Below are 25,011 nucleotides of genomic sequence, written 5' to 3' on the forward strand. Positions count from 1 at the left end.
TCATTTTGTAATTTAGATTCCAGAACAGTGGATTTATTAGATAGCATTTCCTAAATGTTAAACACCTGATATAAACCCTCAGCAGCCAAAAAACAATTCCCTGCATTAGTGGGACAAAATACTTTATTGTCAAATTCATAATAATCATTTTAACACAACAACTTATTGTGTTATCCATATATACAAGTAATTCATAGATCGGCCTACACACAAATGAGACTATTATTAGACAGTTACAACTCAATGGTGTCTACAACTGTTGTAATCAACTATAAAAATCAACTATATTGAGCTGCCTTCCTTTTCTTGGTTCTACATGCCTGACAACAAATCCTGTGAGAAAAAGCCTCTGACCAGTGATTTTTCCCTGTGTAAAATGCTGATTTTAAGATCACAACATCGCATGATGAGACATCCAATTTGAGATACAGTATTGCTGCTTTATTAGGAAATAAATAAAATAACCATTGGATGTGTTCAATAAAATCTGTTGTTTTATCACATTTTACAATGCTCCACAGATTCAGCAAAACAGAGCAAAACAGCAAGTGGTTTCAGAGAAGAGCCAACGTATTTTACAGCGCTTTAATAAATACTGTTCATACTGAAGCTAAAACCAGCTAAATGTCCTCAAAAGCCACGTGTGGGGTCAAAATGATGATCTACGAGAAAGATGTTTAATAAGATATAGGCTGTTATCTGTACCAGAGACAGAGATTAAGTATAGAAAATGAACAAAGCACAAAGAAAAGAAAATGTGTTGCCACATCAATGAGCCCTTAAAAATTTGAAAACAAGGGAAATGAAACACAAAGTCACGATGTCAGCAAAAGTTTACCTAAATGTTTAAAAATACAGCAAAGACACCATGCTGCTCAAATCTCTGTCACCAACATCAGCAAGCTGACCTTTTTATTTGTGCGTCTGAGAATGTGTGTATTTGTGTCTCTGTTCCTATGCGTACTGGCATGTCTGTATTTGGCTCTTCTTGTACACATTGATCTAAATGTCACAGTTGGCATGTAGAGCTGTTATCAGTGTTTGACATCTAAAAACTTGTGTTTTCCTCTTCATCAAGATTGGCTTTCAGTTCACTCTTTGCATCATCTGTCACAAACTCCCCGGTTTCTATACTTTGACATACTTAATATCAGGATGCTTCCTAACTAGGTCACCAGAGGTGCAGAGTTCTCTGAGGTTAAGTCAGTTGAGGGCCGGAGCGCTGCTCGGTGGAAGGGTTGGGGTGTCATCTCTAAATGCATCTGACTGAAGGTCTGTAGGAAAAATGAAAGCATCAAACGTTTGGCATTTAATAAACATTGCACAATATAGTGTACAATTAGCATTCTTAACAATAACTCCCATGCAGATCCACAGTCACCCCAATTCCTGAATGTATTCCTGAAACATGTAAACTAGAACACAAAGTCAGCATGATGTTTTGTCTCTTTTATTGTAGATGTAATATAAGTGTATTTTTTCAAAATAAAGGCAACAAAGAATAGCTCGTAGAGTCTTAGAGAATAGCAGATTTAGAATGTCTTCCTTTGAATGTGGCTTTGTGTTTTCTCGTCCATTAGCTTCATACATAACTTTCCTAAGCAACCCAAGTATGTAATACATCAAAATAGTGACTTTTCCTTTAAATCTAGATGTGCTTTTTGGCTATGCAACAGGGGCGATTCTAGGATCAGACCTTAAGGGGGGGTCAGCCCCTAATGAGAACGTGACACAGATATAGTGCCTTGCAAAACCCTTTAAGTAATTTCATTAGCTGATAATCTCTGAGCTAGCTACTGAACAACAACATCAGCTAACGTTTTTTGACACTATTAACGCTATGATGGAACTAAACCTGTAACTTTATAGGTCACAGTAGTAACGACCAATTTGACACAATGTTCTACCATTCAGCAATTTTAGTTGCTTACGTTTCAATTTGGGTTCTAATCTGCGTCATGAAATTACCAACTTCTTCTCTGGGGACTACCAACGTTCCTGCTCTCCCTCTGACAGATCAGATAGAGACTCAGCCAAAGGCAGGAGTCTGGCACAACCACCTCCCAATTGGCCAACACTACGTTTCTGTTGACCTTTTCCTTGACTGGGTTACAGGTACATAGCATTTGCTACAGCAACACAGGATATTAAACCTGTTTCAAGCCCTTTGAACCTGTTATTGTTTGTCCTCTTACAGCAGCAGACAAGTTCTTAAACTCTAAACTCTAACAATGGATCACAAAAAGTATTATAGTATTATAATTTTTAGGGGGGCTGAGATGAAATTTAGGGGGGCTTGAGTCTAAAATCGCCCATGCTGTGCAACATTACTAGCGTATTGCTAACAATTTTCTAGGCTGTTGCTTAGATTTAGAAAGTGGTAGCTGGAGTACATATATGGTTACTAAAAGACTCCAGTAAGATTTTGGTTGATAATGCTTTCGTATTTGCTAAGTGATTAGGCTATTAAGGGGTTTTGGGTTGTTGTTAGGGTGTTGCTTGGATGTTTCCCACTGGATATACAGTCATACAATAATATAATGTAATATAGTATGACACACACACTTTTCCACCCAAAATTAGAGAAACAAGGCGTTCTGGAAATGCTGACTCTGTGTGATGATACTGTAATATAGTTTTCCACAAAAATTTGAGAAGTGTGGTGGCATACAAGTGCTGACTCTGTGATAATCCACTGTGCTCATTGGTTTGTCTATTTAAAATGTATTTTAAGTGGGGCTGGTTACATTTGAAGTTTTCTACATTCATGATTTCTTCTAAAGGCATGTGCCTTTGAAAATGTTCTACCAAACTAAAGCCATCCAAGCAAAGCATTAGGATGTTTAAAAATATTTTTTTTAGTCATAAGCGGGAGTGTAAAGCAAAGAGTTTGATAACATGTCCAACTCACCAATGAGTGTCAAGCCTTGCTGCTGGTTCAGTATAACTGATGTCTCCTCTTCTTCCTCCTCTTCTCCCCAGTCTGCGATATTGGCTGGGGGGATGCACTGCTCCAGGAACAGGTCCTCCTCGTCTTCCTCCATGTCCATGTTCTCCGGAGGCCAGCGCAGCTCTCCGCTCTCCACCTCACTCACCTCTGTGGGTTCCACAACGATGGAGGGTAGACGCTCCTTCGCATGGTCGTGGTCCAGGCAGTTCAAAGTGGTCTCTGGGCCCCGGACAACCTCAACAGGGTCAGGGAAGATCTGGAGGAAAATGGGGCAGAAATGTCATACTGAAAGTAAGTTTAATTTACAACAAAAAACTTCAGTGTTCTATATCATCTAGAAATCTGCAATTGTGCAATTGTGTTTTGAAATCAGGTTGTCCAGTTTTGACCGCTCTCACACTGACTAATCCTACAGAGTTTCTCTCTCTCTCTCTCTCTCTCTCTCTCTCTCTCACACACATACACACACACACACCTACGCAACGTCTGCACCATTGATTTTTTTGTACTTATTGTGTCTCGTGTTTTTTAATCCATGTTTTTATCAGCATTTGTGTCCCTACTGTCTAGCATTTTCTGACAAACCTCTTTTAATATAATAAACATAACACAAAACGTGACGTAACATGAAATTGATCTTGGTTAGGGTTAAGGTTAATCTTGGTCTGATTTATTGTGTTGCAACACTTATTTAAACAAGTCTGTTCACAGTATGACGATGGACCATACCTGGAATGGCAATCGTTGGTCTTTCCTTTGCATGTCTTCACAGTTTGGATCTCCACTCATCTCCTCCATGTATCTGCAGAGGAAACAAAGCTATAATGAGACTAGAACAGAGACTAGAAACAAACACACATTGTAAAGGAACACGTGCCATTTTCAGCATTCTCTTCTTTTTGCAAATCTGAAACCTGCCTTTGTAGGTATTTTGTTTTTTTAGAAACATAGTTCCCCCATAAATTTGGATATTCCATTGATTCTATCACTATCGGAACATATGCCTATGTCTAATCGATCTTGTCTGAAACTTACCTTTCCATCAAAACCACTAACATCTTCTACACCAAATAGTATTTGCACATACATATTAACTACCTACTGACTGCTTACATGGCCTCATTACTCTCATTCTTATGTGTCTATCTGACTTGTCTATAAGCCTCCCACAGCACAGCAGAGGTCCACAGTTAGACTGCCAGCGGCACTGGATGAAATCACTCCATCCGGTTTTCTTTGAAATAACATGGTGTCACAGTGTCATAGCTGAATTACACTAGTATCACAGTATCCAGGGTCCCAGGATTTTGATTGGTCAGAGATTTTCTGTCCTATATGTCATTGGCCAAAGCTGGTCTGACTATGTAAATTATTTGTGTGAGTCTCCCGACCCATAAAACATACTTCAGATTAGTGCAAATAGGTTTTGATATCAAAATGGATTATGTCCTCTGGCACTGATATTTTAATTTCCTGACATGCCAAATGCGCAGTTTTGGCTCTGTCAGCTCTGACAAAGGGCAGCGAACCTTAGAAGCCGAAGCTTTTGAAGTCCTCTATGTCATCTCTCAGCCACTATTCACACCATTTGATATGAAAAACACCAAAGTCACCTGTGTTTTCTTTTAGCCAAGCCCTGATCCTGTGATCTCAGTTACATGCACAAGCATGTCCACATCCAATGTCATCCAGTGTGTCCACATCCAACGTCAATCTGTTTATGGTCTCCAGAAAAGCCGACGGGGGATTAAGAGGGACTGAGGATATGTCCGAATACTCTTTTTATCCCTCTCTCTTTTTCTCACTGTGTCTCAGTGTCTGTCCTCTCTCCATAAGTACCAATCATGTTTTTTTGTCTTTCGGAGGCCTGGTGTAATGACAAAATCTGTTAAATCTGTTTAAGCTTACTCTTTAATGAAATTTCATTTGAAAGACAGATGTAATCTCAAGTCTTTCTGATTTTAGACCCTGTGTCGGGTACTTTTCGGTATTTGCTAAAAGCAGCAGGAGTCACATTTGACATCATACTAGGGAGGTAATCCAACTATTTTGAAAGTGCTTCTGAATTCTTCCTGGAAATGTACTGAGATATTTTGGTGGAGAACAGCAGGATGTCACACAGAAAAGGGCCTAGATATACAGCTGATTCCTTACTTGCAAGTATGTATGCGGCCTAGTATAGTAGTAGTAGTTTGCTTTTGCTTTTAATTCTCATAGCTGCTCAGTATTATAAAGACATTATTTTGCTCTTCAGAAAATTATGCAAAATGTATAACATACGTGGGGTTGGAAAAGTCTATGATATCACAACATTAAATTAATGCTAATAAGCAAATATTGGCATGCTAACACTAAACTCAGATGGTGAACATGGTGAACTTTACATCTGATAAACATCTGCATGTTTAGTATTATCATCGTGAGCATGTTATCATGCTTACCTTAGCATTTACTTCAAAGCACTTCTATGCAGCCTCACAAAGCTACTAGCTTGGCTGCAGACTTTAGATATACAGTACACTACCGATTTATAGTTCATTCTTTATTTTGGATACATGCAGGTACACACTTTTGTCTGCCATAACAGAGGCCATCTACAAGCCGATATAAATGTCTTCTCTGAGATAGCCAGTTTGAGCAGCATACAATAAGCTTTAGGTCAAGTTATACAGTAAGTACATTTCAACAATTGAGAATTTCAAGTTTCTCTCTCTCCCTCTCTCTCTCTCTCTCTCTCTCTCTCTCTCTCTGATAATATGACAAATGAAGAAACACTAAGCCAGTTTGCAGAACTGTCAAAACGAGGACACGCTGTTCTTACCTAAATAGGATCAGCTTTTGGAGGATGCTATCATTTTTGACCCACTTGTGAATGTGTGTAGCCCTACAATTCAATTTCTGAATTTTCAGTGTCAGGCTAAGCTCTTCGTGTTGTAATGACCACAAACCAGATGATCAGTGAAATACTTATCTAAATTTAGATGCCTCTAAGTGCCAAACTGAGTTTACACTAAGATTAGTGTGACGAGAAAGAGGAAACTGTGGCAGAACTGAAAGTTGTAAGTATTTACATTTATATTTACATCACAAATACAATTTTCTTATCACTTTCTTACTTTAGTATTTTATAAACTACTGGACGTTTTGTATTTCTACCTTCACTTTCTCGTCCATTCATACAGATGAGTGAAAGGGTCAGATAAATGGACCACAAACTGGCATTCCTTTAAAAGGATCTTGCAAAATGCTGTTCTTATGCAATGAAATAGATAAGCTGAAAAAATTCTGCATGAGGGTTTCCTGTTTTATCACAACTATTTTAGACTTCTCGAGCATCACCACAGCCTGAACTGTTACATCATTTAAACATATGCCCAGGATTAAAGAAAACTCTTGTTGCACCATTTATTAGGCTTGAAAGCTCAAAAACAGCTTCTAAATCGACCATTAAGTGAGAGTTGCTAAAGTGAACGTCTATTCAAACGTGTGAAAGCTCCAGAACTTTGATGGGGAGTCTCATATGTTGGCTGATTTAAACTCATCTCGATCTTATATTGAATGTACTGAGTTCCACACACCAGAGAAGATTCATACCTTTTACTATCCACCTGCATCAAGAGTGAACTTTCAGTGTCTTTAGTTTAGGGGAATGTTGAGTACATGAAGGGGAATTCAGCCTGGGAAACACCTATAGTTCTTGCTAGTGTAAATTATATTTGTGCATGAAATACACACACACATAAACTTAAGCAGCCTCTTACCCCTCACTTGCTGTCAGGCAGATGTCTTCTCCATCTTGGCACAGCCTCACAGTGGTGAAGCCCGGCTCCTCCACGGTGAGCACAGGGGACACAAGAAGGGGTGCAGGAGGAGGTGAGCAGCTCTCACAGCATTCCCCCTCCGCAGAGCCCTCAGCGAGGCTTTTGGCCTCCAGGGCGAAGCCTGGATGGAGGGGTTCCCAAACCTTTAGATATCCCAGGTGTTGAGCAGAGGATCAGGAGGTGGATGTGTGCCTGGATTCCTTTGTCAGTTAGGACAGAACCTGTCTCACTTGTCCAGGTCTGTGCTGAGTCTGTCTGTTAGCCCAAAGCCTACATGCGTTCCCTTGTCCCCCGTATCCAACTTCCTTCCTCATGTCTCTCTCAATATCCCTCCCTGTCCCACCCCACTGCCAGGCTGCAGGCTTTGGAGAAGAACAGGATTAACGTCTCTTTCGATTACAGAGCCTGGATGGGTGACGTCAGCCAAGCTTGACAGTCCCCTCTGATGAGTTGGCACACTGGGTCGCTAGTGCATCTGTAAAGAAACATAAAAGGCACACAGATGGCACATGGCCCCACTATTGATGGAAGATGAATTGACTGAAGAGGAGCATAATTGCTCCTAAAATGGACGAGAAGTTTTGCACGTTTTGATATGAGCTCCTGTCTATCTTCCCCATCCTGTCTGTTTGTCCACCATGCCTCTCTCTCTCTCTCTCTCTCTCTCTCTCTCTCTCTCTCTCTCTCTCTCTCTCTCTCTCTCTCTGTGTTTCCAACTTGTGTGCCGTTGCTCCATCAGTGGATTTAGATTTGGGCGATTCATGGAATTAGCCCAGGGATCAAGGGCTCGGGGATAGGGAAGGGATATATATATATATACAGGCTCCAACTGTTGCTAAACAGACAGAGCATTGCTAGCAGCAGTGTGTAATCCTCTCTGTAGGCTAAGTCAGTATGCTATATAAGGATACAATATAAGGGACAAGGAACAACATGAAAGGCATCCTGCTCCTGCAGAAGTGAAGAAAATTCCTCCAAATAATATTCATGCGTATATAAATTCTGTTATTTTAAAAGTCCATCGCACAATTAACTATTCAAAAGAGCAGAAAATCATATATTTTGCACATGAGTATGAAATGCCCACATATTTAAGTGTGCAAATCAGTTTAGTCAAATGCAGCTTTCATTAAGAATCATATTAACAATAACTTATTATAGACAAAAATCCAGAACAATGCACAACATTCAAAGTTTTGGAGAGTGTTGTATTTTTTTCTTACCATGTATTCAATATATGCACAATATATAATCATTATATGTTAATTTTTCATGTATTCAATATATGCACAATATATAATCATTATATGTTAATTTTAATGTTAAAACAGTTTTAAAAAACAGTATAGATTATTATATTATTTATGGGAGCCTCCTTTGCCTCAGGCATGCACAGACCAAAGGTGAGACATTTTTTTTCTTATCGTGTATACAATATATGCACAATATGTAATCTGTCAAACACCACTTATCACTTGTAGTATTTTCCACCAAGTTTGAGCTCTGATTTCAGTAGATTATAACTCCAAGAGTTGGTTTAAGTGTTACTTGTACATGTATCCTCCACCACAATACTGCATAATGCAAATTTGCAGATCAGTGATCTCACAACTGTATGCTTGTTATGACTGAAAACCAACAATACGTGTTTTTGAACACCAGCTTACTTGACAAGAACATTTTGAAACATTTGTTTTTAATATGGAGCTGGGACAACACGTGGAGAGGCAGAGGCACTACTCTGCCATTTGTTTTAGCAGTGTAGATTGAAGATTAAAATCAATGTAAAGGTCCGATGACATGGTGCTCTTTGGATGCTTTTATATAGACCTCAGTGGTCCCCTAATACTATATCTGAAGTCTCTTTCCTGAAATTCAGCCTTGGTGCAGAATTACAGCCACTAGATCCAGTCCCACAATGAGCTTTCCTCAGAATGTGGCATTTCTGTGTCTGTAGCTATTGAGGAGGAGAGAGGGGGGGGCAAGGTGGAGGGTGGGGGAGTGGCCTTGACAAACTGCCACTTTTCTCATTTGAAAGCCATGATGTCTCTCTCTCATGGGTTGGCCAAATTCTCTGGGCGGGCAAAGCAGAGAAAGGGGAGGTAACCTTGCTTGTTATGACCTCATAACAAGCAAGATTCAAGAACAGCTCATCTGAGCTTTCATTTTCTCAAAGGCAGAGTAGGATACCTAGGGCTCGGTTTACACCTATCACCATTTCAAGCCAATTGGGGACCATAGGCAGGCTGGGGGAACTCATATTAATGTTTTAAAACCTCATAAAGTGAAATTTTCATGCCATGGGACCTTTAAAGACATTTCAAAATCTAGTTTAGATATTTAACATAAATCATGGTCAATAGGCCTACTATGAATTTGCTCACATACAAAATCCAGTTATTTGAAATGTAATATTCTGAATACCATCACTAAACTCCACCTTTGCAAACAGGAAGTCTATAATTAGTGCAGACAAGCATGACACGTCTGACCCGTTCTTATTGTGTTTTTTGTGTGTTTAGACTTCCTATCTTTTGGTTTTCCCGCCTTTGTTATTGTCTGTCTTTCACCTGTTCACCAGTCCTTGTGTCAAGTTTCTTTGTTTTGTTGGTTTCATGTTTTTCTGCTTGTTTTCATAAACTTCCTGTTTTATTTTGACGGTCTGGGTTTCTGCCTTGTCTTGTTACTTCTTGTGTTTTCCCTCCCTTGTGATTGCCCTAATGTGTTTCACCTGTTTCCCTGCCTTGTGGCCACCTGTTCCTTGTTAGTCCTCGTTATCCTGTGTATTTAGTTTCTGTGTTTCCTTGGTGTTTTGTGGGATTGTTATGTTTCTGGTGCTGTGTCCTCCCAGTCCTCCCAGTCCTCCCAGTCCTCCCAGTCCTCCCAGTCCTCCCAGTCCTCCCAGTCCTCCCAGTCCTCCGTCCTCCCAGTCCTCCCAGTGTCAGTTCGTGTCTAGCTGTGCTTCCTGGATTTCTCTGTTTTTTGTTCTACCTTGTTTGGTTTGGATTCCTTTCATTATTTCTACACTGGATTAGTTTTTGCCTGCTCATCTCAGGACTCCCTCTGTTATTAAGTATTTTGCTTTGTTGGTCTAATAAATCCACTACTCCTGCCTGCTCTCTGCATTTGGGTCCAACCTCCTGTGCCGATCCCTGACAAAAGAAACTCTTATTACTTAGTTAACAATAATTTAAAGAATTTGACAAATAAAGAAGCTTGATAACCTGTCTGTCAGTGCAAAGTGTCTTCTTCACTATTAACCAGTTACTCAATGTTGTGAAAAAAACGTCACTGGACAGTATATTACATATATCTTCTGTTGTCATTTCTGCTGCAAAGACCTTGAACTGCATGTGACATTCTGATATTGTTGTAACATATCTGTTCTACCAATGTCACTTCCTTCCTTCCTTAATGTCAAAGCAACCACATAAATATTGTGTTGTTAACTGTTACTTTATGAATGCACTAAACTGCCAGGAAAACACAATAAATGTTTGTCAAGCTCTAAATTGTTTTTATTATCACAGCTTATTTAAGGAATCTGAATCTTTGCATAACCTTTGTTGCATCCGCAGGTAACACCGCAAAACCACTTTACTTGTGTCTACCTGGTAGAGTGCGGATTGGGCCGCATTTTTCTGTCCAAACCCGGCCCGAGCCCGACAGGCATTAAGATATTTGTGTTCGAGCCCGACACAGTTAAAATCTCGTTTTTTTCTCATACTAATGACACATAGGCTACGTTTGTTTGTGTGGCATTCGGAAATGTAAACAGATGAGCACATCAGCGCACACAACAAGCGCACGTTAACACATGCAGGCGCGCACCTACATAAAATGTTCAATGCCTTATCGCGCTGATGTGACCGAGCCCGACCCGAACCCGAACATCATTTCTAAGTATCTGTCCGAACCCAGCCGTCTGGTAGGCTACCGTCGGGTCCCGATGGGCTCGGTTCGGGTATCCATCCTCTACTACTGTTAGGTTGTAAAAAGTTAAACCATTGGTGATGTCTGATTAAACAATATAATTTTAGGTAGGAAATGTAACTTAAAAACAGTTTGTGTGACTGAGTGAAGAAATGTTTCAATACTGATTAAGCCTAATCAGCATTTGTCTGGCTCACACCTTCTCAAGCTTCTAAAGAATTGATTAGCTCATATCTGTCATTTAGCATACTGTAGGAGACTCATTGTCCCCACAGGAAAGGTAACTGTTATCTCTTTTTGGGAAGCCACCCCCTGCTAGGCCAGACTAGTTTATGACAAAGAATGTGTACTCTTGTAGTTTGGAAACAATTGACATCGCCTCGGTAAGATCCTGTGACCGGGTGTGGCCTCAAGACACAGAATTTACACCTTTTCTTTTGAGAGACATCTGACCAATAGGGGAAGATTTCATTTGAGGAAACACCCAGGTGTAGGGAATAAATGTGTGAGCCGGAGAGAGATTCGCGGCTTCAATCTGTGACCCCGCAAGGGAAGCATTTTGAAGACCGCTGTTTACAGTGTATTGTTTTGTCATGTCATATGGCTGCTAACTGTGACCCGACAGGGGAAGCATGTTTTGCAGTCTGCTGCTGGCAGTGTTTTATGTTTTATGTTTGATTGTGTTTTGACTGTCGTTTTCATCGTGTTGTTTTATTAAACCTTTTGCTTAACTTTCAATTCGACCCCAGCCTCTCCTTCCTCCAGAAATCAAACAATCATGTTTCTTAGAGTATTCTTAACACTACCTGGTACTCAGCTGAAAACACTCTTCTGCTAAGCAGCAACAGGTAAGGGTATCTTTGTTGTATGTAAAAATGTGTTATATTTGCATACGAATTTGCAATCAAATCTTGTGAAAAAGCTCTGGAAATATGTTTTAGACTATGACTTGTGGTAGGCTACCTCAATGAATATGTTTGATCAACTTACGTAACTGAAAGTAGCCTATATATAGGCTATATATAGGCTACATTATTTATTTTTTTTGTGGGGGGGCTTTTCCACCTTTAATGGATAGGACAGCTAGAAAGAGAGAGGGGGAAGAGATGCAGGAAATCGTCACAGGTCGGACTCGAACCTTGGACCACTGCATCGAGGTATAAACCTCTCACTATATGTGCGCCTGCTCTACCAACTGACCAAACCCAGCCACATATACACATTTTGCTTTGTTGTATGTGCAATCTAAAGACAATCCTTTATGTTGAAAATATTTAGAAAGGGAATACAAGAGAGTTTGAGTTGCTGTCTTGAAATGAAAGTCATAATAAAAACAATTCATACTGTTTAATTTTTGAAACTAACGTAGGCCTATGTCTATTGTCCATGTTAGGCAGACCTGCTGCCTTCACAGCCAAGCTGAATGCCAATGACAGCTACCCAAAATAACCTGGAGTCCGGAAGTTTGCCACTGTCCTGGTCAACGAAGGAGGAGGCTACAATCCTGACACAGGCGTCTTCACCTGCCCCTGGATGGCCTCTAGCACTCTATTAGAATTAAGAATTTGCCAACAGAGAATAATGCAATAGAATACAAAAGGTTTAGGGCTAAGGCAAGAAGAGTGATCAACATTGCAAAAAAAGAGTGCTGGAGGAAATACTGTGGGAATCTAGGGGTAGAGACATCAGTAACGGAAATATGGCGGGCAGTGCATCGTGTCATGTCATGTCAGGAATTATTAGGAAAAAGAAAATGCCAATGTTAGAGTTGGGGGGTTGCTACAAGTGATTTGGATAAAGCTGAACTGTGTGAAAATAAATGTAAAGCTATTCACAGTGGAGCTAACATTGGTGAGGAAGTTATAAGGAAAATAAATGAGACATTAGAGACATTAGAGCTTAACAGATTTAAACTCCGAGGTAAATAAAGATAATTCTGATATTTGTAATGCATTTTTCTCACTAGAAGAATTGCACAGAGCAATAAGAAAAGGGAGACCAACAGCTCCAGGAAAGGATGGTATTTATGGAGGAAATATTTATTCATAATTCCAATTGAAAGTCCAAAGAGAAATTGAAAGTCCAAAGAGAAAACAAAGCGAGATGAAATTAAAAACATTTTTTTTTTTCATTTGGCTTTGGCTTATGAATTTCAGTTTAACATTGGCTTTTAATTTTCATTTAATATTTGGATTTTGAATTTCAATTTAACATTGGCTTCTAATTTTCATTTAATATTTGGCTTTTGAATTTCCATTTAACATTGCCTTTTCATTTGGACTTGACACATGTCAATGTAAATGAGGAGGCGTGGCCCAAAGGCTGGTGGGAGGGTCTGAAACGAAAGGGGTGCAGAGGCACCTGAACAGCAGGGGGAGCTGACTGTTGGGGAGCATCTGTCTGCAGCTTCACCACCAGGCTGGTTTGGCCTCTTATTTCACATGATAGAAAATGATGATGTAGGCTAAACACAAACGACATTTCATGCAACAACCGTGAAGTTTTCATGTAGTTACTATAATTGGGCCCGTGTTAGTGAGGACTACATTAGGACTGTATTTAAAGCTGATTCTGGTTCCCAACTTCCCCAGGTGTGTCTGTTTAACACGACTCAGACAACTTCTCTCTTTTGATTTTTTATTTAATCAAGCAACAGTAGAAACATGGGTGTGGGTAGCTCTGCTACGTGTGTTTGTGTGTGGTCAGATCTCGAGGACGCACACACGCACACAATCTCAACCGGATCGTCATCGTCCGAACTGCGACCTCTCCTTTTTCTTTCTCTCACTTTTTTCTCCGGGTGGTGCGCGCGGTGTGAGGTGCGTGTCCGCGCTATTCTCCAACATGTACTCACAACAATCACTCCTGATTGACAGCCTTTTGTACAGCCCGTGTACTTTTTCAGACCTCCAGCTAACAGCGGTGTCTGTAAGCATCACTGGCCTGCCAGCAGGGAGGCGATGCTGGCCGCCACCAGCTGGCTGTCCCGTCAGACTGAAGCTTCTGACAACATCGGAGAAAATGTGCAGTTGGCCATCAACGTTTGTAAAACTGCCCATTTTCAAACTCTACACAGTTAATTTATCGCCTAAAAAAGTCTCAGAAGTGAATTTAGTGGTGAAAAAGCAGATGGAAATTATTAAAAAAAATCGATTCTATAATCTAGATCGGGAGTTTGCCGTAATAGCAGCAGCAAACAACTGGAAACTTTTTACAATTTCCATCTATTTCCATATATTTATATGTAGTACCATAATGAAACATGCATCACCTATTTTGTACTACAATATTTAATGATTGTACGAACGATGACACAGTGAAACTATGGGTAGCTTGTGTGGGTGATCTAAAGTAACGTTTCAATGGTATTTCACAATAAATTTGTTTTTTGAACCAATGATTGTGCAAGTGCAATGAACTAAAACAAGGCAGCCCATAAACTCTCATAAACTCTGTGTGTGTGCGTGTGCGCGTGTGTGTGTGCAGCGAAGGCAGGAGTATCACTGGAAGAGGAGGACTTGCGCTTTCTGTGGGTCTCTAGTAAGTCTGTTTACTAAGGGGCCGTCCACACGGAAACGTTTTTTTGTGCAAACGCACATGTTTTGCATCGTTTGGGCCGACCGTCCAGACGAATCCTGCAAACGCACTGCCTGAAAACGCACTTTTTTGAAACCAGGTCTCAGGGTGAAAAAATTTGAAAACGGCTCTCGTTTGGCTTCGTATGGATGGTAAATACGGATCCGTATCGATGATGTCATCGCCACACCCCTCTTTTACACCCTCTCCCACGGCCGCTGACGCACACAACTGCGGTGAAGCTAAGCGAGCATGTCCCATCTCCATGGTCAAACCAGCTCACTTCATCTAAATACTGTGTCTCTGCTCCCTGACCCTTCCCTCTGGATTCTACACAAGATATATTGCTAACGTTATGTAGCTAACGTCAAACATCGCTAAAGTAGCTGACCGCTAAAGTAGCTGACCGCTCCAGCAGCGAAGTAACGTTAACTGCTATGGCTATCTGTTTATAAAGTGGAAGTAGATAACTTATCAACTAGCTAGCTAATCTGTCTGCTTATCAACTCCCTGAACGGATTATAGTAACTTTTACCACGGCTTATTGTAGAAAGGCTACTGCAAGAAAAACGTATAAATTATTAAAAGACATCATTCATGGATCATTGATGTTTGTTTGACTGCCGATGTTAGAGCTAGCGAACGTTAGCGCGCTAACGTTAGCTCGCTGCTAGCGCGCTGCAATCATGCAAAATAAAAAGCAATCCAACAGCACATTATACAACGTAAACAAAGACACGTTTTCTTGCGGCAGCCTTTATAAAATGAGCAGTGGTGAAAGTTATTATAGTCCACGGATGTATTAAGAGAAAATGATAATCTAGCTAGTCATGTTATGATGGGAAGTAGAATTTGACTATGCTCTTCTTCTCCGTTTTTTTTGGTAAATTTCTGTAGCAGAAACAGCGCCGCCTATAGGCCTGGCATGTGAAGTAGCGTATTGAGTCATTTACAAGTGGATTCGTTTGGACGCAACTATTCTTGAAACGAATCCAGGGAAGACAGGTAAAAAAAAGATCGTTTTGGTACGTGTGGACGGGGCCTTAGACAGTTTGTTTGGGTGAACCCTCGGTGGATAAAAAAATTAATCTGTGAGGCTACAGGGAGATCAAGACATTAAAAGTGACTTATCACATCAAATTTGGATGGATATATATATATATAGGAAATGTTTAAAACATGTAACCTAAAAGACAAACATTCACCTATCCGCAGCACAAAAAAACAAAAAACGAATTTAGGAAACTTACCGCTACATGTTTCCTCAAGTTAGATGTTGAGTTTTTGAATGCTGAAATGTCCGTTTGTTTTGGTAGATACAGAAGACACTGCATAATGTAGCTGCTGTTTCGCACTTTTACTAAGGTAAACATGCTTTCAATATGATGACAGGGGTATTCCTCCTCGTCTGTGTCTGCATTGCCGACGGTTGATTCTGACATTTTTGTTTTTGCTATGACTGTAAAGCTAACCTGTCCCGCTGCTGAGATTGAGTATGGTCACGTGACGAGACTGCACAACTACGTTTTGATTGCTGAAACACAGTCACGTGGTAGAGCCTTTAGCAGAATTCTGCTTAAGTCTCTCTGTCAAAATAAAACATTAAAATGAGGCGTTCGCGGGGGGGGGCGATACCTGCAGACGAGGGACATGTAAGTAGTTCTATACAATTTCTTTTGTAGATTAAGGTGAACTTGTGTGTGTTGTAGCAGTGTTTTGCCATTGAGAACGAGGTGGCTAACTGCTAAAAGCGCTAGCTTCTAGCTAGTAGGCTTTACCTAGCTACTGCGCATGTGTGACTCCCAACAAAGATGGGATAGAAGTGAGATGCCTCACTCTGTAGCTAAAACAGACCCCAACACACAGGGTGAAAAGAGGAACTGCAACAATGTGCAGTACAACAAAAATATGGTGTTTTTGAAAATTATACCATGTAAACCTATTCTGGTACAACTTCAAAATACAATTATGAACCTGAAAATGAGCATAATATGGGCACTTTAAATTGTGGGGGTATAAAGAAGTGCACCCAGCAAAAGCAGTTCTGAAAAATGCTTGGGAGTGGGCATCAGGGACAAGGAAGAAAGAGTGTTTTTGTCAGCAAAAAGGTGGAGAAACTGGGACTAGAAGAGGCAGGTGTGGCCCCGCAAGTGTACCTACTGGACAGTTATACCTCCATGGATGCTGCCCATCCCAGAGATAGACTTCTTTATATTGGAAAATATAAAACATCTTGAACGTTTTGTATATCCGGGGTTGGTTAAAAAAAGACTGGGTAAGCATTGGGAGACATATCTTCAGATTTACACAGATGGATCTCAAGATCCACAAACTGGGAAGTGGGGCTTTGCTTTTTATATTCCTCAACTTGAAATTGTACAGCTCAAAGGAGAGAGAGCTAATAGCTATAATAATTTTGGCACTACAGTGGGTGGAGGAAGTACTGCAAAGGAGAGCGGTCATATGTTCACAGCCTCATTATTAAAAAGTCTGAACCTGCAAACAGAAACAAACTGTTCAACATGTACTTTTGGACTGTCTTCAATACAAAAATGAAAGAGAGCAGTTGTTCACTGCGCTATGTTACATGGGAATATAAAACATGACATTGAGATTCTTACTAAATCCCCCTGAATATCAATTTGAGATTTGAGAACAGGACTACTCCACTGACTTTGACAATACTTTCGAATGTTACTTAAACTGTCCTGTGAGAGGCAGCAATTTGCCGCAAGCCTTCTAGTCTGCCGGAAAGCCAGAAGAAGAAGAAGAAGACGGTCTGTTTTCAAACGAGCGTAGGAAGCCATAGAGGCGGTAGAAGAAGGGAATCGCATTTATTATTTTTCAGGTTTGCTTTAACATATAGTTTTTCTAATGGATTTAGAACCTGGAACGTACGAACCAGGATTTGTTGGAATACGGTTTTGTCAAGAATGGTGAGTTTGTGGCCGAATAGAGGTTAATCTGCACTAAAGCTATCTAACGTTAGCTAACGTTACTTGTTAAAGCTAAACGCATGTTAACCTAACGCTGTCTTAATCAATAGCTAACGTTGCGTCTTATTTTAAAAACGATTGAAAATGTAGGGATCTCACTATAAAAGCTGACCTTGTTTTTCCAGTAACAACATGTTATACCCCAAAGAAGACAAGGAGAACCGTATCCTGCTTTATGCGGTAAGTAATGTTAACGATCTGGTCCTGTAGAGAAGCCCCAATTGATTTTCCCTTTTTTTTAGTTTTCCCAGCTATCGAAGTTGGCTCATGCACCAGTTTGAGTCAGTCAAATGTAGTGTGTCTGTGGAGTACAATGCATTAGTGATGAAAACAGGGATCACTCCAAACATGCTGATGGTAATATTGACATAACATAGTCCTGTCCTGTCCTGTGATAGGTTGTTGTTGGTATTAACACTTACAGAGCTAAAAAGTAAAAGTCTAGAGGGGTGGCTTGTTGTAATATAGTACAGCAGTGACCTTAAATGTCCATTGTATGCCTGTAATAAGTTGCTGAATGACCTTTTATTGAACTCAACCCACAGTGCAGGAATTGTGACTACCAACAAGAGGCAGACAACAGCTGCATCTATGTCAACAAGATCACCCACGAGGTTGAGTAAGTAAAATAAACCACAGTGCTGCATAAAGTACCAACTTCTTGATTTGCTTGAAATTGATCAATATGTCATACTGCTGTTCTCAATGCAGTTTTAAAGACTTGACACTCCCTGAATATCTTGTTGTTGCTGATCTCCAGCTAGTGTTAAGTGTACACAGGAGTCAGGACCCTGTCTGTCTTTCAGAAACAGGCTAACATTTTTTCGTTCTGGTTGTTTCCTTGTCACTGACAAATCAAGTTAAAAGCATTATCCAGACACTTTCAGGTACAGCATTTAATGGGATAATAACACGAAAGTCAGTGAAAGAATCACATTGATTTTAATTGTGCACATTCAGACTGCAGAAATTACTTATTTTGTTTACAATGGTGTAAATACATATTGAATGACTACACATAAAGCTAAACATTTCTAACTTGGCACCTCTGTAATGCCCACAATACAAACATTACATTGCACATTTTACGTAATGTCAGTCACTGAGGGCTAATTGTTGGAAAGTCATCTAGCATCTTGCTTCTGTTTTGTTTTTTTCAGTGAGTTGACACAAATCATTGCTGATGTATCTCAGGATCCAACACTCCCGAGGACAGAGGACCACCCCTGTCCCAAGTAAGTTTTACCATAATAAGTCAACCTCACTCGTTCTCTCTGGAGTTTCCTAATTGTTCATCTGTGTTTTTAAGGGTAATAATTATTGTGTTAGTTTGGTGCAACATTCGTTATAGTTGAATTTAAGCAGAGAAAAACCGCTTTGGCAGACTTACAATCTGCATTCAGTGACTTTAAAGTGCTCATATTATGCTTTTTGGCTTTTCCCCTTTCCTTTATTGTGTTATTTATCTTTTTGTGCACGTTATAGGTTTACAAAGTGAAAAAGCCCAAAGTCCACCCCAAAGGGACTTACCATCTTCCAGAGAAAACACTGTTCACAAACTGCTCCAAACAGCTCTATTGTAGTCCAGCCTTTACTTCCGTGACGAACGTGTGTCACTTTGTAACACATGTTATAATGCTCGCCTAGCTGCTAGCGTGGCACGCCCTCATACTCTGCAACTGACTAGCTAGCAGTACTCACTGCGCATGTGCGACTGCCAACAAAGATAGTACAGAAGTGAGATGTCTCACTCTGTAGCTAAAACAGAAAGCTCAACACACAGGGCTAGATTTATCAAGGCGTTTGCGCCTGTTTCCAGGCGCTAATTGGTCGCAAAGACGGACGTAACCGATGCGGGCTATTTACAAACAGGGCGCACTTGGGTAAAATCGCAGATTGCCTGCCACATGAGCGAGAAGAGACAAGTTGCGCTTTCAATATGCGTTTGTGGGAGGGTCGGGGGAAGTGGGAGTTCCACCCAAAAAGGTGGGAGGATAAGCGCAAAGTGCACCTAATTATATATTCCGTGGTATTTACAAAGACTGTCAGTAAGCCGCCTCTATTCTGCGGGGGAAATTCTCCGCCTCTTAAAAAGCAGGTCTAAACCCCCCGTACCGTCAGCGTTTCCTCGAACCTTTATGCCGCTGGTGAAATGGCAACAGCAATTTGAGCAAGACGAAGACATAGGCGAGACTGAAAATATTTTTAACACAAGAATCACACTTTGTCAGTGAACACAACATCACTTAGCGTTACAGATCAAGCAGCCATGCAATATTAGAGTTACTGGAAGAAATCAAAGATGAAATTGAATCTCCCACTCAGCGTTCACATCCCACTCCAGCAGTTGTTAAACTCCTCGCTACATTACAAATATTGGCATCAGGATCATTTCAAACAGTCATAGCATCAGCAGTGGGAATATCGCAGTCTGCACTCAGCCATATCATAGCACAAGTACCACTTTGCTACAGCGCAATTTACGGTATAGTGGGCGGAGAAAGACGCTGATTGCCTGATGGGTGTCAGGGTTGATAAATACTACGCAAAATGTGGAAGCATAGCGTGCGCTATTACCGAACTTGCATAAACAGACGCAGCGCAAACTGCGCTAGTGTTAGTAAATTAGGCCCACAGGGTGAAATAAGGAGCTGCAGCAATGTGCAGTACAACAAAAATATGGTGTTTTCTGAAAATTAAACCACATAAACCTATTCTGGTACAACCTCCAAATACAATTATGAACCTGAAAATGAGCATAATATGAGCACTTTAAATTGATACCTAATTCACAGCAACAAACTTTTCTATAATTCTTTATGTCCGATATACTAACAAATAATCGAGTTACCCTCATATCAGAAACAGAACAAACTTGTGTCTCATTGAAGTCCTCATTCTCACCACTTGACAAATTTAAGCCAAATAGCTACAGGGAATTTAGCCCTTTTTGCCCTGCCATTTTCTGAGAATAATACTGTATCTTTACCTTGCTGGATGATTGACTCTCTTCACCAGCTACATATTTACTTCACCACTTTTCCATCTTGAAATGGGCAGGTAGTAGACAACTAGTGTCTGGCTGTCCAAAGATTTATATGGGTAAGGGGGGCTGGAACATTGTGAGATTTGCCAGTTTTGGTTTTCCTGCAAGTGCACCAGCATATGTGACTGATTGTGAAATGAGCCGTAACATTGAGCGACTAACATTGTGCCTGACCATGTCTCTTCCCAGATGCGGTCACAAGGAGGCAGTGTTCTTCCAGTCTCACAGTATGAAGGCTGAGGTATTGATCATTGTTAATAAAACACATAATGCGTGACCTTTTGTCTTAATATGTTTGTCCAGGTTTACTAGTTTTTTGTGGTCAGTGAGGAAACCCCTTGTCCTGTTGTCCACACATTTTTTTTGTTTGGATTTTAAGAATTGAATAGTGGAGCTAATATTTTGAGATGATGTTCTGCTTCTCCTGACAGGATGCTATGAGACTGTACTACGTCTGCACAGCCCCTCACTGTGGACACAGATGGACAGAGTGAAGCTGGTGATAATGAAGAGGTCTAACATGTTCATCTGCAGTATTGCTGTTCACAAAATGATGCAGCTCACATAGTTGTTTTTTACTGTAACTGGGCAGTTTATTGTCAAACTGCAGCACTGCTGATGTTTGTAGACCCTGAAATTATCTTTGTTTGATGACTTGCAGTTTGTCAGACACCATCTTGTGAATATATTGTATTAATAGTTTTTTTTTTATAGCAATTGACATTTTTTAGATTAAAAAAATCTGTTGTTTCAAATGTCTCAGAGTATTTATTGAAAACAGGTAGCAAATACTTGTCATTATTATAATTATTGACATTAGCATAATTAGGCTTCTTCTGTTTCAGACTTCATAATCATATCGGGGTCATACCACTTCTTGTTTCCTCCCACTGCAAAAGCACACGCACTATATGATATTGCAAAACAGATACTACTGATTTTTTTTCTTGAAACTCGCATGACTCTAAAAATAATTTTGAAGCAGTCACACAACATCTGTGGTAAAGAAACTGCCACAGTATTTCTGTCACTGTGTGGAATTTTGACCGTGCCGATTCTACTTCCTTCTTTTTCAAATGCGTATATTCCACAAAAAAAACTGTTGCGCAACTGTAGACTTAATCTTCTAGTGATAGACTGAGTATTACTTAACAAACATGACCAGTTGGAATATGATTTGTGTGCACATGCATCCACGTGGAACAAATAGAAACAAGGAAGGTGTACTTCCCGTGACCACACCTCCAGAAACAGGCTCGTTGATAAGGCAGCTGCACGTCTGCTGCAGTCAAAGGCCTCTGTGTAAGGAGGTATGGCACAAAAAGGTATGGCAACAAACTGCTTTACGCTACATATATTACATTTGGAAATCTTTGTTATTACCACTGCCAATTACATTTTCACTTATGGCATAAGCCAACTTCTTTATTTTAAATATGCTTTTTCTTCAAACCGCTTTTCAGTGACTATTGTTTCAAGGCAGCAGTGGGGAGCAGCTGCCCCTAAAAAAAGGGAGACTCTGAAAGGCTCTGCCCAGAGAGTTGTCATACACCACACTGCCCTCCCTAGATGCAAAGGCCAGAAAGAGTGTATGGACCGCCTTGTCAGCATTCAGAGAGGGCATATGAAAGACAGAGGCTTCGATGACATTGGATATAAGTGAGTAGCTCTGTTGCCTTCACTGCTCAAACTGTCTAGGCGAATGTCATTTATGAGTGATGTTTATATAGTGTTGTATTTACAATGTGGACATATTGGAGGACATTTAATTATGTAATTATTCTAATGAGTTTCTGCTTGTTTTTAATGCTATAGGATCCTCGACCATACTTTCTGTGTGTTTCAGTTTTCTTGTCGGAGGAGACGGTGCCGTGTATGAGGGCCGTGGCTGGGGTGTGGTTGGGGCACATGCCAAAGGCAACAATCATGACTCACTGGGGATTGCCTTCATGGGAAATTTCAAAAGTAAGCCCACCTATTAACTTTGTGCATTGTGCGATTAGAGGACAGCACATGTCTAGGTAGGGGTAACAAAAGAGGGGTGCAAAAAGTTAAGTTTCTGTACACTTTCAGGATGGTGTTAAGAAGTCAGATATAACGATAATACTACTTATTTTGCTTTCAGATGACACACCAAGCACAGAGGCAATGTCATCCGTCAAAAAGCTGCTGCAATCTGGAGTTTCTCAGGGCTTTCTAAACCCAAAGTTTGCCCTGTTTGGGCACAGAGATCTGGGAGACACAGAATGTCCAGGAGAAAAACTGTATGCTGCACTACCACAACTGAGGGGTACCACATAAAGCTCACTGCAGATTCTGATTGTTTTGATTGCAAAAAATTCCCTAGTTTCATATCTTAAACAAACCTTCAGCAGCTCTTCGTTAATACCAGATGTGGAATAAACAGGGTGACAGGATGAAGAAGAATTTAGAATAAATACTGACTCATTATTTCTTATCAAATTCTTTTTATTCATGGCTGTTCTCTGAACTAAGGGAAGGTTTGTGACTTTCTCTTACAGCAGAGGGAGCCAGCAAATGGGATGAGACCAATAGGCTTTAGAGTGCAAAATGCCTGAAAGTCAATGCCCTTTAATTCACATGTAGAAAATTGTCACCGTAGCTATTGCTTGTTAATTTGATTACATTCTTTCAATCTGTTATGCTACTTTTTAGTTACCTAAGTGCAATATTAATATGGAGGCTAATGCCAAATACTTATGAAAGTATTCATAAGTAAAAGGCCTTAGGATTATTATTACATTACATTAAGCTGACGCTTTTATCCAAAGCGACTTACAATTGCTATTTGTGTCAGTGGTCGCACGCCTCTGAAGCAACTAGGGGTTGAGTGTCTTGCTCAGGGACACATTGGTTGATGTATCACAGTGGGAATTGAACCTAAAACTCCCACACCAAAGGCATGCGTCATATCCACTGCACCATCACCTCCCAGATGCTGATGAATATTCACATGGATTTAACCCGTTCTGATGTTAAGCTACAGGTCTTTTTGAAATAAATACCATTTTATTAGCAATATTGTGATTATTTGATTCATTTTTTGCTCGCCCTCTTCCACAGAGGACAGGGTTAGCAACAGAGCAGAGCTTGCTGCTTGCATTTCACAATCTGAGTCATGGGAATCCTCCAAACAGAATTAATTCAAATAATGATAAAATATACTATAGCCTACTGTATAATAGGCCTACCAATTTTCTTTGGAAGGGCTGTATTTTCATGCAAATGATTTCAGGGTGCCACTGCAAAATCACTGTAAACAACACAATATGAAATATTTAACACAGAAAAAGAACCAAGGAGATTAGAAGTGTTGAGACAACAGTGCATGCTTTCTGCAGTGCCTGAAACATTCCCAACAAGTGCTCACTTGTGCAGCGCAAGGATTATAACAGGGACGGCCCTATCAAATTGACTAAGAGAAGGTATAATGGTAACAGATTATATGTGTAGTTCTGGTCGCCACGTTTAATGTAGTAGAGGTATGTGTGAATCTGTAGCCACATGTCACTATGCTGTAGGGGCCAATCATTTGTTGTAATATTACCAAACAAAAAAAATAATGATCAGGTTGCGATAAACTTTGGGGTAAACTTTTTTTGAAATGTCAAGGTTTATTGCATTTTTTATTTTTAAAAATGTCCTGTCTTTTATATATTAGATTAAATGGATGACTTTCCTCTATGAGCGGTCAGAAACGCAATAAATCTATATTGTATTTGTTCCCAAAAAAGGGAACCTTTCAAAATATATTAATCAAGAGGCCTGTTTTTTTTAAGGTTATGCCTTTTTTTTTTATTTCCAAAAAGGTTCAGAAACCTCTGCCTCTTTCAGAGTCTGTGCTGTTCTTTATTGGTATAGCAAATCATGTATTCAGTCATATTAATGAAGACAAAAAGCCGGTTTTGAACTATTCTCTTGTCAAACTGATATCATTGCACTGACTTTCCTTTTTGTCTTTGGAGTTTGGAAAGAATAGAACCACGCTGTTCTCTGCTTCCATGTGCTGTCTATGAAGCAGGATACCTGGAAAAGTTCTAAATGGAAATGCACAAAAGGGTTTACATGGTTTGATAAGCTATTAACTAAGTCTGGTGTACTAATTCATTTCCAAGTTGCTTCGTTATGGTTCTCAACTGTTGATGGAAGATGGAAGTAAAGACATTTAGCTTCAGCATCATAAATCTCGGACTATACTGATATTGCACCATTTCTTCCCTCTCTTTAATTGCTACTGTATATTTTTTGTACATTTGTAAATTCTAGTGCAGTGTTATACTGTATACTTAACAGTATTTTTTTTATATTTCGTACTGTTTTTTATTCTTTATAGGTTAAGTGAGTGTTGTACTTGAGAGCAAAGATTAGCCGGAGTCAAAAACCAGTGCTGTCACAGAAAATTAATAAAAGACCCTGACTCAAATCCACCCCAGGCCATGTTTCACTCTCTTCTGGATCCTTTATGAGGCAGGAGTGTTGTACCTTTGACACTCAGTAACACCATAGAGTGTCAAGTTTGTACTGTACTGTGTTATCAAGTGTGCCAAGAACTGTTAAAGTCGTTTCATTTTTATTTACTGCACCTTCCGGTAGACAAAACATTATCTAGCTTGCTGTCTTAACATGCCTCATTCATATCTGATGAGATGAATCACTGCAGCAGCATCT

General features: G+C 40.0%; 3 protein-coding genes across 3 annotated transcripts; 2 read left to right on the forward strand and 1 right to left on the reverse strand.

The window, feature by feature from the left end:
* Nucleotides 1–105: 105 nt before the first annotated feature.
* lbhl (LBH regulator of WNT signaling pathway, like) lies at nt 106–7,111 on the reverse strand. The gene is made up of 4 exons (XM_039780884.1): nt 6,712–7,111; nt 3,680–3,752; nt 2,912–3,206; nt 106–1,274 (listed from the first exon to the last, which is right to left on the reverse strand). The coding sequence occupies exons 2-4, from the start codon at nt 3,746–3,748 to the stop codon at nt 1,204–1,206; spliced, it is 435 nt and encodes a 144-aa protein (XP_039636818.1). The 5' UTR covers nt 3,749–3,752; nt 6,712–7,111; the 3' UTR covers nt 106–1,203.
* Nucleotides 7,112–17,003: 9,892 nt separating this feature from the next.
* On the forward strand, nt 17,004–21,077 carry polr2i (RNA polymerase II subunit I). Its single transcript, XM_039787259.1, has 6 exons — nt 17,004–17,216; nt 17,402–17,456; nt 17,822–17,895; nt 18,437–18,511; nt 20,512–20,563; nt 20,754–21,077. Exons 1-6 carry the CDS (start codon nt 17,155–17,157, stop codon nt 20,814–20,816), a joined length of 381 nt encoding a protein of 126 aa, XP_039643193.1. The 5' UTR covers nt 17,004–17,154; the 3' UTR covers nt 20,817–21,077.
* A 56-nt stretch (nt 21,078–21,133) lies between these two features.
* Nucleotides 21,134–23,362, forward strand: pglyrp5 (peptidoglycan recognition protein 5). The gene is made up of 4 exons (XM_039787247.1): nt 21,134–21,647; nt 21,786–21,981; nt 22,169–22,287; nt 22,448–23,362. Exons 1-4 carry the CDS (start codon nt 21,635–21,637, stop codon nt 22,621–22,623), a joined length of 504 nt encoding a protein of 167 aa, XP_039643181.1. The 5' UTR covers nt 21,134–21,634; the 3' UTR covers nt 22,624–23,362.
* The last annotated feature ends 1,649 nt before the right edge of the window (nt 23,363–25,011 follow it).

The sequence above is a fragment of the Perca fluviatilis genome, chromosome 2 (assembly GCF_010015445.1).
Source record: "Perca fluviatilis chromosome 2, GENO_Pfluv_1.0, whole genome shotgun sequence".
NCBI lineage: Eukaryota > Metazoa > Chordata > Actinopteri > Perciformes > Percidae > Perca > Perca fluviatilis.